The following is a 12850-nucleotide window of genomic DNA, read 5'->3' on the forward strand; positions in this document are numbered from 1 at the left end:
AATGGAATGAATTTAGAACAAAGGGTTAAGATTTGGCCAAATATAAATAGGTGGTGTAAGTGCTAAACATGTAGGTCTATTCATATGATGGTTGTATGCTTATCTCAGCCTTCTTGGATTTATCGAGAACAGCTACACAAGATTTTTTTTATTTTTTATTATAGTTTTAAATTAAAAAATAACCCCAAACAACAAATAAGCAATTCAATAGCTTTCCATTTGGCCTTGCTACTCTTGCAGTGAGACTCAGCTTTACAAATAGTCCAAAATTAGTTTATAAGAACAGAACAATTAATATAGAATTTAAAATTTTAGCTTTTTGTAGGCTACATTTTTCTTGCTGTTGCATGGTCCTGCACCGTCCTTTGGAAGTGCATCTGAGCCATGCCATGAGAGGGCGTGGCCTGTACGAGGTGTCCGCCCACAGAGAAACGCGTCTCTGTCATTTGGCCCCAAACCTCGTGTAGTAAAAGGGCGCTCAATACAACTGCAGTCTTCAACCGGCAGCGACCTGAACGCACCGCTGAGGCTGAGCAAAGGGGCAACGCAGTCACACCCTGGTATGTTTTTTTATTTTTATTAAACGTAACCTAATATTTGTACCGATTTACATTATGAAGATGTCACTTAGCCCTATGTGTAGTATGTATACAACTTAATTTTATCTCAAGACACCGTGATTTAGGCTACATTGAATCTTAGCCACTTATGTTCACCTGTCTCAAGTTGCTGTTGTATGGAGCCTATGTTTTTATGATACATCTGTACGCCTTTATTTGTGAAATAGTTTGTGTCTGTATTTGATGTAACGCTATCTGAGCTTGATTAATGACATTTGTCAAACACGTTGAAAATTAGGCCCAAAACGTGTTTTACTGTCTCACGTGACAGTAAATGTTTGGATTAGATTTTATTGTATCAAGACATGAATGTAATCTGTAGGCTATTAATATTTACATTTCCTGTATGGGGTGCAGCTATTCGTGACTCCAGGCTGTTAGGCTTTGTTTGGTGTACAGTAGGCTACAGTCTAATAGCCTAAGGACCTTATCAAATAAAATCAACTGAGACAGAGAGAAACCATTTAAACTCCGTTGCCAGTCAATGCCATCACAGCAGAGTGGTCTCAAACTTGTTCGACTTTTGTCTATAGACGCTGCATTGTCTTGTCAAATCACTTGTGCTGTTTCTGTCAGTCGCTAATGAGCCTGAGTGTGAGAAAGTCTGACCATAGAGATTCTCACTGCAACTCACGGATGACTGGGTCCCTGTGGGAGAGACATCAAGCCTGCACGGTGAGTTTAAGCGGATAGAAGACATCTAACTTATGTTGAGAAGGGACAAGATGAACTTTAGGATAAGATGCTGCCAAAATAATCAGTTGTTACTTTATAAACTTAGCATGTTGATTTCCTGAGTTCGTTATAATGCTATGTACTACTTAAAGTAAAATACCCACGCACAAAAAGTTACCATAACTGTAGGTTATACAGAAAATGTGTCTATCTTTTGTTGTCGTTTTTGTCTGAATGTTCTATGAAAAAGATGTACAGTATGTCAGTCTTAAATTTGAAAACCCACAACATCAACACTTAATTGCAATTTTTTTAAGGACTTTATTACATGTTTCAGTAAGGTACATGATAGATTCAGATACTCATAAAGGTCTCACTTCTTCATGGTCTGAAACAGCTAGAAATTGAGGCTTTTAGAATTTTAATGTTTGTTAAGATTTAGAGTGTGGAGTGAAAAAAGAAATCCGAATCACTCCAAACCATTGTACATAGAAAGTGAACTCACAGTTTAGACAGTAGGTCAGTATTTCAGAAAGAATCTTATGCTGACTACAATAAAGCTGCAGTGTTCACTTACTGTTTTTATCAACATTCATGAAGAGTTTGACTTAAAAGTCTTTTTTATGTGCTCACATCTCAAATGTAGGCCTATGACACATTTAAATATCAAACGTTTTACTTTCAGATTGGCATATATACATATATACATAGATATCAACTCCTTAATACTTCACAAGACACTGCTTTAAGATGTTTTCCTGATGTTTTAAATGTCATTCAATTTATTTCAGCTCCAGCTAAGCCAATCCAAACGAGTGCAAGAAAGAAAGAAACGTTAAAGGAAAGTTGCAGTTTGTGGATGGGACGATGGAAACGGATAAATAAAGTAATTTCCTTTCTGTGTGTTTAATCTTCTTTGAGTTGCGTAATAAAGTTGATTCTGTCTGGTCTCCTTTTTATAAACAGATGTACAGGCTACCTCTGGTTTTCTATTGTTATGGTGAACAACATTTGGTTTACAGTAGGCCTATGTGAATTTTATTCCTTGTATTATTAGGTAAATATGTCGCTGATGCATTCTTAGTTTTTTTTAGATCATACATTAAGGTAAAGACACGCTTCTCTGCAGTTCAACATAGTGGCTAAAGGCATCCTCCCTGCACGCGCCCATGGTTTACTCAAGCGAAAGCCATTACTGAAGGGCACGCGCCAACCAGCTGGGCCGTTGCAGATGGGCGCGAGGAGCTGCTCTATACTACAATACTTACAATAATATATCAGAATCAGATAAGGATTTATTGCCACCATCAGTTATACCTAAGTGGAATTTCCCTTGGTGAATGGCGCATAGGGTTACATACAAACATATTAAACAACTATAAGAATTAAATATACAGGAACAGAAACCAATATACATAGGGCCTATAAAATAGCATTTTATAAAAAATAGCAATACAATTTTGTCATAACCTTATTTTGAAGGTGGTTTTAAAACGGGGACGTCTAACAAATAGAGATTTGCAGAAAAAAACATGCCTATATAATCATGGTCTCAAATCAGTCATTTCGAACTCAAATGTAGGCTAGTGGTCTTTATCTAGACTTATCTTCTCATAAAGATAGTTCTGGATCAGCCACGAAAGTGTTAATTCATTATTATCAACAGTTGTGATGCTCAAATTTAGGAGAACAGTCGTAAATGGTTCACTTGTATCGGGGACTTCGGTGTTTTTCTCTGGGTTGTAGCCTGCTGCTTCAGTGTGTTTTTTGTGGCCATTTGCTAACAGGCAGTGGGCTACGTTATTAGCAGCATGCTTAATCAAAACATGTCCTAATTTGAATGTTCCCGCGCCGCAGCAGATGTGACCATACAAAAGATGGGGCCCACGCGCTGAATAATTGAGTCCAATTTAAATAACTGTCACACGTCTGACGCGTGCGAGAAATATCCCAGCTTTCCCAGGCTTTGTAGGAAAACCGTTGGCAGCACCCTTCCAGTTCAATAGGGATTTAGCCTCTCATTGCTTAAAGTTGTGGGAGCGTCTTTAACGATGCCTGGGAAAGGACTCCAGATCACTTACACATGATGTGTGGCCCCTCATTACAGAGCTGCTGGTCTGCAGCTGCACCAAACACGTGTTATGCTTTTATGTCTGGATCTCATTTAGCCTACCAAATAAATAGCCTACCGGTATTCACACTATCACCATTTCCTTCAAATAGGCTTTTCAAATCGAAAAATCACTCATTCAAATCAATTTACTATATTGATAATAAACTCAGTTGTGTCATGCTTTCATGGACAACAAACTAATTATAGTATGTCTATATGAAAACAAATATACATCCCACCATGTAGAGTGTCTAATGTGTTATTGTTCAAATAGGCCTTTTCATTTGTTAATAATAATAATAATAATAATAAACAATTAACTATTTATTCAGCACTTCAAAACAGAGCAATACATTAAATAAATAGGACCTTTTTGAAAAAAAAAATATGTAAAATGTGTTTTCAAAAGTGATTTAAAATATGTCACAGAAAGAAGTCTCACACTTACAGGCCTGTCTCTTTTCTTTTATCTGCAAGCATAATTCCTGTTACATAATATAGGCTACGTATTGTAGGCTACGCTGGCATTAATGTAGTTCCCCCTAAATTGAGAGTGTTATCCATTTCCTTTAGGGAGTTATCAGTCGCTCGTGGGAATTTCCCCTCTCCACCCCCAAATTGGCGCGTGGTGTCTATGACAGTTGGAGCGGTGCAACAGATGGCCGGAGAGGCACGCGCCGAGCACGAGTCTCGCCCATAACCCCGTCACCCCCCCTTCTCCGCAGCAAACCCACCACATCAGGCAGAAACCACTTAAGCGCAAAAAATCAATCAACCTAATCTGACAGTGACGAGGCAGAAAGTGCGGAACCTGGAGTGAGGCTGCACGTTTTCTTATTATGAGGTTAGCTCCCAAATCATTCCATAAATATATAACACGTCAAATATATTAACCTATAAACCAAAAATGAACACGAGTAGGATATAGGCCTACTGGCTTGGGTTTAAATATACCTTGTAAGTACACGGTGCGTAAACAGAAGCCTCTAAAGCAGTAAAACATCGGTCGATTTGGATTAAACGGTAGCCTACGTTCAGTTGGTTTTATTCTTAGTCGGCACTCGTATATATTGAATGTCCCAAAGTGTGTTGGATAGCTACAGTGACTTGGAGCATACAAAATTATGACTTGACACCTGAACACCTCCGCAGGTGCAGCTATACCTTGGTGAATATGAAGCTTTCCTGCCACCGTTTGGTGATAAAAATTATTACAGTTCATCAGGTCAGATTGCTGGAAATACGGGCATTGAGTGTATCCACCAAGGCTACATTCTTCATCATTCAAGACAAAGTCAAACCAAACTAGATCATAATATGGGTGGTTTATTTTAAAAGCTTGCATTTATGCACTACAATGGACTTACAGGCTTCGGTTGAGTAATTTGACTGGGAAAGTGAGACATTTCTCCTACAGTTTACACACATCCAGTGGTGGAATATTGTCATCCATCCTTTACCCAAGCTAAATGTACTTATGAGTATCAAAAGTAAAAGTAATCATTAGCCTATAAAAAAGGTTCCATTTGGTGTTATAGCCTATCTATCCATTAGTTGGCGTAGTTCATTTGAACTCCTGTTAGGCACAGTAGTCTAAAATAAACCATTATATTTTAGATTATGTGTTTGTACATATATAAATGTGCAAAGTAGTAACGTCATAATAAAGAAGAGGAGTCAAAATATTTCTCTAATTTCTCTAGTCTAAAGTATAGTGGAGGTATAAAGTTGCAAAAAAATGGATATTCTTTGTACTTCAAAATAGTACTAAATTACAGCAGGCTACCTGAGTAAATATAATGAGTTACTTTCCACCACACACATCACAACAAATCAGTCCATTAAACATATTTCATTATCACCTACGTTATTCTTCTACAGGTAGTAATTTGTTTCTCTCGAGCTCTGAGGTCATCAACCGTCACTTTATCTTTATATACTTTCAATTAAAAACTGTTTACACCTGTGTGTGTGTGTGTGTGTGTGTGTGTGTGTGTGTGTGTGTGTGTGTGTGTGTGTGTGTGTGTGTGTGTGTGTGTGTGTGAGTGGCCTATGTACCCTAATATAGTAACATTATAGTTGTATTAATTGTATAGGCTATATCACTTCAAATGTTCCTGTGTTTATATTTCAGCCCTAATTGCCAATGATTTATTTATGTTATTGTTGTGCACATGACTAAAGAACCATGAACATATAGGCTAAATAGCCTACAGAACTTCTACAATTCAGCAGTAAACTGACAAATTCCTCAACACAAGCTCAACACATTTTCATAAACTCAGTTTCACAAAAGGCCACCAGATGGACCTCTACTGTGCTCAAACTGTGCAAAGTGATGCTGTTTTTACTTCCATGTAAATTAATGCCGGTGAGGCCACATGCAAAAAAGACTGGTCGGGTGTTCAAAAAGTCCATTGTTGAAGAGTTTTTAGTCATGGATCTATACTTGACTAATAATCCCCACCACAGTTGTTTCTCTGTCAGGCAATAGTTTTACTGCCTTTTCGTACTGCCCCTTTAACTTCTGAGCCGATTTCCAGAAAGCAACAACCTGTAACCGGCTCAGCGATCCTCCCCCTGATGGATTATTTAACAGGCGCTGAGTCCCATATGTCGCCATCTGCTAAAAGAAGAAAAACACTGCGGAATATTCTCTGAGGCGCATGATACACGTTTACAAAACAGGCTAAATAAACACATTAAACAAAAATCGATAACTGGAAAACATAAACCAAACTTGTGCAACAGGTGTTCAGCATCCTGCGGGCGTCAAAGGAGCGGATAACTGAGCGAGCCACAACGTCGGGCAAAACACAGAAAGCAGGTTAGTTTATCGCTCAGAGAGAAAGAATAATGGACTGAGTTGTATTGCAACATGTAAAAAGATATCGCATGTTAAAATGTGTATGAACGGGAACGGATATTTCTTTTGACCATTTGGCTCTGGGAGGATGTGGAGCGATATCTGAATTTTCCTACAAAACTAACCGGGTGACTGAGAAGATCTGAAGCTTTGCAAATATAATGCTGACCCCATTAGCCAGGTGAAACGATCGGGCTGAACGCAGGCAACCTAAGGAAAGAGTCGTCCAATCTGCAGCAGCGATGGTGGTGGAGGGGGAAAGGACGCTGCTCGCGGCAAGGCAAGGGGACGTGCAGAGTCTGAAAGTGCTATTAGCGCAAAAAACGCTCACCAGCGACGTCAAGGATGTGCTGGGGGCTTCACCGGTGCACCATGCAGCCCGTGCCGGGAAACTAACCTGCCTGCGTTTCCTGGTGGAAGAGGCAGGGCTGCCGGGTAACTGCCTGGCTAACAACGGGGCAAGTCCGGCGCATGACGCAGCAGCCACCGGCAACCTGGCCTGCTTACAGTGGCTGCTGACACAGGGTGGATGTCGGTCAGAGGTGAGTTGTACACGTTAAAGTGTAGCAGACCTGTCGCCTAATTCTCTTTACTCTGACCTGGTTGCCATTTCTCAGCTGTGTAGCCTACCTGAAAACCCCTTACACCTCACCCACTGGGGTCCAGTTGATATAGGTGCCTACAACAACGTTTTCTAACAGACTTTGTACTTGGAAATGAAAAAGCTTCTGAAATAAAACACTGACCAACATGAGACACTGAACCCATACTAATAAAATCAAAAAGGTATAGCAGCTCCACAAGGCAGGGTGACTCATTTGCTGTTTTTCATAAAGTAAACCCAGACCCACATTAGTCTTTTTAACTGAGGATTAAGTTAGGGGCCCTGTAACATGTTACAACCACATTCTACAGGTTTTACATTGCGTTTTTGTGTTGCTGTTTTAAGACCACATGGACAATTAATATGGTTCAAACCTAATCATGACTGTTAATTCATTCACAGTCCCCAATGTTCTGTAAAACAACAATCATTTTATCTTAAGTGTTGATCAGTATTCGGTTTGGTGATAACAGAAGATAACATTTTTCAAGCTGGCGACTGCCTGCAAAAATGCACCAATAACAGATTTAGCATCAAGATTCTAAAAAACATTAGACTTTATAGAAATCTGACTGAAAAACACGGACAAGAGCTTTAATGTTTTTTTCCTTACTGTTCTGAAAACATTAAAAGGCAACATATGGTAACACTCTGAGGAATAGAAAATAAAGAAATCAAATTTAACTCACAGCACATAAAAAATCCTGTTAACTGGTAGGCATTGGAACATTTAGGTTTTTTTTTCTTTGTTGTAGATCCATTTTATATCTGATGCTGCACTGCCTCATGTTTCCCTGTTAATGAACTATAGAAAAACTGGATTGTAAAAATAATATCTTTATACAGCACATACATTAACTCACAAATGGCACATACAGTAAATAAATACATAATGTCTGTGTAGTTTTATATGATAGTGAGGGAGATATTTGGTAGGGAGTAGGTAGGCATGGGCCGGTTACCGGATTCAAGATGTACCACGGTTTGAAAAAGTCAACGTTTCAAAACCACTAAAACGTTCTGTCATAATGTTCCTAAGGTATGAGCTGTTTTTTATGAGTCTTCAAAGACAGAAAGTGCACTTTAGAAATCTGTCATCCTTCCAGTGTGCAGTATGTTTAAAAATAAAATACATTGTGTTGAATTTTATCCAGACATTTAAAAAAACAATACACTTTAAAGCTGTAATTGCGATACCGCAATACCATAAAACCATGATATTTTTTGCTTAAGGTTATAACGTCAGAATCATATACATATCACATTCGCATGCCTAGTAGGGAGTATAGTTAAATCTTCATGATCTCACCTTATGAGCCCTTATGACTCAAGTACCTCATTTCCATGTCTCTGCTGGAAGTAAAGTGAATATAGTATTCACATCAGGGAAGGAATGCAGCAGGCACTTTGGAGGAGTCTTAGGCTGAGTCCCATTTCTTAATATATATAATATTTCTTAATAACAGCTGTAACTGACTGTGATTATATGTGTATATATTTACCAGTGGTTGTAACCATTATAGTCTGGTGTGCCTCTAATTCTAGTATTTTTCTAGACATTGGTTCTCTTTAGTAACATAATCTCATCATCCAGGTGATATGTGAAAGTTATGTTCACTTTTTCATAAAAACATGAAATTTGGTACACTTGTACAGATTGGGGCCCTGAATATTTTCAGGAATGGAGCAATTGCAAAAATGTCTCATGGCAGACATTTTACTTTCTGCTGAAACCAAATTATGTATTTTACATCATATCTCCTGAACCAAACATGATAACACAGAATGTCTACCCCTATCCTTATGTCTTGACGGTCAATGACAACAATACCATATACAACATCAGAAACTGTTCAGGTGAATGGAAAAACAGCTTGGGTTTTTTCATTTTTGGTTTAAAACTGAAAAATGATGATGATTCTGTTTATTCTTTCATTGGTTTAAAAGAAAAACAAATGTACATAGACCCTGAGGGACTTGATTGCATTCTGTCTCTATACTGTTCTGCACTTTAAAGTTGCTGTATCGTCAGGATTAACGAAAAAAAGGATTACGCATTTAAAACTCTGCACAACATGCAGGCAACAGACATATAAAGTCTAGCCTATGGGTTCTCCGATTGTGATTTTCTTTTACAATGTTACATTTTCTATTCACCTGAAAAGTGTACGATGTTGTATATGATATCATTATAATCCTTCAACATCAAAATGTGGGGCTAGACATCCCCTATTATGTGTTATTGTGTTTGATTCAGAGATATGATGCAAATATAAATTCCAATTTAGGTTAGTAAAATGGCCGCCATGGCTGCCACAAGGCATTTGCAATGGTTGTATTTGTAAAATATTCAGGAAGTGTACCAATTTTCATGCTTTTATGAAAAAGTGAACATATTACCTCAAATTTGGTGCTGCAAGGTATCCCAGCATGCTTTAGGTGAGAGGCAAGGTACTCTCTGGAGGGGGTGGTAGCTCAGTCCATAGGGAGTTGGGTTGGGAACCGGAGGGTTACTGGTTCAAGTCCCCGTACGGACCAAAGTATGGTGGTGGACTGGTAGCTGGAAAGGTGCCAGTTCACCTCCTGGGCACTGCCAAGGTGCTCTTGAGCAAGGCACCGAACCCCCAACCGCTCGGAGCGCCTTTCCATGGGCAGCCCCCTCACTCTGACATCTCTCCATTAGTGCATGTGTGTGTAATTCAGGCCTGTGTGTAATGTGTGTAATAACAACAGAGTGAAAAGTGTAGTTTCCCCTTGTGGGATTAATAAAGTATTGTAAAAAAGAATGGTTAATAGTGTAAGACACTGGCCACTTAGATTTTCCACTTTAACTGCATGAAAAAATGTAGAAGGAAACTCGGCACGTGGAGACCATGCAAACTTCACACAGACATGAACCAGCCAGCTAGGACAGATTCATCCTTAAGACCTTGTTCCGAGGCAACAGTGCTAATGACTAGGCCACCTAGCTGACCCTTACTTAGTCAAAAATATTTTAGACTAAGAACACAAACAGAAGTACCAATCCTGAGTCAATCATTACTCAATGTGACTAGTAATCTGTCATTCTTAATTTGAAACAATAAGAGCTCTATCACCGTTTACGGTGTCCATTACTTCTGCTACCCGACGGAAAGCAGAAGAACGACAAAGACTGCCCCATGCCACCAACTAACTGATAAGATTTTTGGCTGACATTTAGTAAAAACCTATCAATTACCACTTGCAATGCAATCTACTTGATGGGTTATCAATGCTAGCTTTTGCTTTCACCACTGTATTAGTGCACTCTGATACTGATTTTATCTGAAGTTATTAATGTGCATTTGAGGCCCTTGCTGCCTTCTTTGTTGATAAAACTCAAATTTGAACACGCATCTATCCACTGAGTATGCAAATACTGTTTTCCCTGTTAGCTATCTTGACACAAATAATGAGTTATGTAAAGAAAAAAAGGTTTGAAGGTAAGATGGAAGCCATATTTGTTGTTTGAGTCAGGGTTGATTAAGAGAGTTGTAAAAGTTATATATGTGTCTTTTAGACCATTTATTGTTAAATAATCACTTTATTTACTTTAGGTATTTGGCTTTAATATCTGGGAGCTTTCAGATTCTCTTTTCTTTTTTTGGTTCAGCAGATTATACTGCAGGTTTTAGTGCTGGATGTCAGACTATGCTGCACAGAAATGCAGTGTTAGAATCTCAAGTTTTCTAATGAAGAATGATGTGTGTGTGTGTGTGTGTGTGTGTGTGTGTGTGTGTGTGTGTGTGTGTGTGGTGTGGGTGTGTGTGTGGTGTGTGGTGTGTGTGTGTGTGTGTGTGTGTGTGTGTGTGTGTGTGTGTGTGTATTATATTTTCACAAACTAGGTAAGCGTTTATACACAAGCTAAGCAAAGCTTTATTTCCTTGCTAAAAAATGCATGCTACTAAATCACAGCTTAAAGAGCATTGAAAAAAATTAACCAGCAGAATCATTCAAACCTACTGTATAAATTAAAATAAATAAAATATCATTTCAGAATCTCATATTTTAGCTTTATTTGTCTTTTGTTTGACTGACAGGACAGGGACAGTTCTGGTGCCACCGTTCTCCACCTTGCATCCCGCTTCAGTCACCATGAAATCACTGACTGGCTGCTAAAGAGTGGCGAGGTGGACCCCGGGGCCTCCACCGATAGCGGCGCCATACCCGTCCACTATGCTGCTGCCAAGGGAGACCTGCCCTCTCTCCGACTGTTGCTGGGGCACAGCCCAAAGTAAGAGCGAAATGGTTTGTCTCTGCAGCGGTCTGTAAGCTCTGTGTTAAAACCTGATTTGTCAGTGTGATTTATAAGTTGGTGATTTCTTCTCACTGTTGTCTAATAGTGATTTTATTTGGTAACTTATAGGATTTAAGATCTTTGGTGCAGGAAAAACAGATGTCTTTGTTTAAAACACTATCTCTAAAAGCAGACTGGGGATCATTGACATACAGTACTTTACACAAATTATACAATATGTTTGTGGAGTTTTTGGCCAAAGTGGCCAGGAAGGTGGTAGGTAGTCAGACTCAGACATTGTATGTTTCCAAAGGTGATTATTTATTTCCAGTGGTCTGCAGTATACGGATAATTAAAAAATCAAAACTTAAAGACAACTACACACTTAACTAGTCGCAGCACTAACAACAGGCATGAGTTCCTAGCAGCACAGCCCCACCTCACCTCCTCAGTTCAGTGTCAGACACACCAGTGCCCTGTAGAGACAACGCCCTCCCATATAGTCCATTAAATCTAGAAGGACACGGGGGAGGCACTGTTGTTTCTGGGGCGCAGCACTGAGCACATGACAGGATGAGCACAAACCAACACCACAGACACTTTCTAAGCAGCAACCAGGTCACTTGCAAGCAATATCTACAAAAAAGAGGCGTGTCACCATAAACCATACATGGGAAAATATGCAGCATCGGGATTCTGAACTGTAGTTTTGTTATAAAGCCTATTATCATCAGATCACTGTGAATTTATTGTTGTCAAAGTATTCACAGGGATTTGTGTTCGACATTGCCAAGTAGGTGAGTGGGATAATTATCTGTTAATTAGAGCCAGACCAAGACTTAAGGTGCTGACACACCAAGCGGATGGCAAAGAACTAATGCGCAATGAAAGCCGACTGAGCGTAGCTTTACGTCTCCTCACATTGCCAGTGTTAAGAAAGTAGCACTTAAACAGACAGCAAAGACTACAGTCGACGGCCAACTAGCATGTACATTCTGCGCCTGTGTGAGAAGAAATAACTCTTTGTGCAAGCAGGATCTATTTGTCAGTCAAAATAGGGAAACTAGATATATAAACTGCTATGATACATACAACAAAACAGCATTTGCCCTTCTGACACCAGGAGTTGGCTAACCTGATTGTCCATCTCCCAGACTGTCATCCTTTCTATCTACAAAATGTTTCCCTGCAGTGGGGAAGCAGTAGACCAAGAAGCCTGCTACGGCCGCTGGCTAGTTAGCTAGCTACACTGGATACAAAAAAATGAGTCGAACAAAGTTGTGCGTCCTCTGTCATTTTCTTGCTTTCCTCACTAACGTTTTTCTTCTTGTTACTAGTTTGCTTATATATTTATTAAGCTCAATAGCCAATCAGATGGATTCCTCTCACCAGCATCTTACAACATGTTGAATCTGCCGAAAAAAGCCAATGAGGGTCGACGAGTTGCAACAGTGTGTGACACAACGCAAAAACTAGGGCGATGGATGCTCACCGTCAGACCAACGGCCTTGGTGTGTCAGCACATTTACAGTCACTGAAGTAAACAAACTAAACACTGCGAGAGAAGGTGTGACCTTTTTTTCCTCTAAAGAAACATTTCTTTATATTTGATGAAAAGAACACTTAATCTGTATCTAGTACATGTCCAAACGTGATTGATACAGTCATGGACGAAATGATTGGCACCCCTGGAACTTTTCCAGAAAATGCACTA

At 39.3% G+C, this 12850-nt stretch overlaps 1 protein-coding gene and 1 long non-coding RNA gene across 7 annotated transcripts in view; both read left to right on the forward strand.

Annotated features, from left to right (window-relative positions):
• The first annotated feature begins 332 nt into the window (after window positions 1-332).
• Window positions 333-2194, forward strand: LOC116692952 (uncharacterized). The gene is made up of 3 exons (XR_004332820.1): window positions 333-560; window positions 1197-1295; window positions 2087-2194. It is a non-coding gene; the product is annotated as an uncharacterized LOC116692952 (long non-coding RNA).
• A 3795-nt stretch (window positions 2195-5989) lies between these two features.
• espn (espin) overlaps window positions 5990-12850 on the forward strand; it is a 48355-nt gene continuing 41494 nt past the window's right edge. For 3 of the 6 annotated variants that reach the window (XM_032521723.1, XM_032521725.1, XM_032521721.1), the window contains exons 1-2: window positions 5992-6816; window positions 10940-11133. In XM_032521723.1, the coding sequence (XP_032377614.1) occupies window positions 6517-6816; window positions 10940-11133 (494 nt within the window). In that variant the 5' untranslated portion in view covers window positions 5992-6516. Of the gene's footprint in view, window positions 6817-10939; window positions 11134-12850 lie in introns of all 6 variants that reach the window. The other 3 variants (XM_032521724.1, XM_032521719.1, XM_032521722.1) reach the window with 3 other exon arrangements.

The sequence above is a fragment of the Etheostoma spectabile genome, chromosome 7, assembly GCF_008692095.1.
Source record: "Etheostoma spectabile isolate EspeVRDwgs_2016 chromosome 7, UIUC_Espe_1.0, whole genome shotgun sequence".
NCBI classification, from domain to species: domain Eukaryota; kingdom Metazoa; phylum Chordata; class Actinopteri; order Perciformes; family Percidae; genus Etheostoma; species Etheostoma spectabile.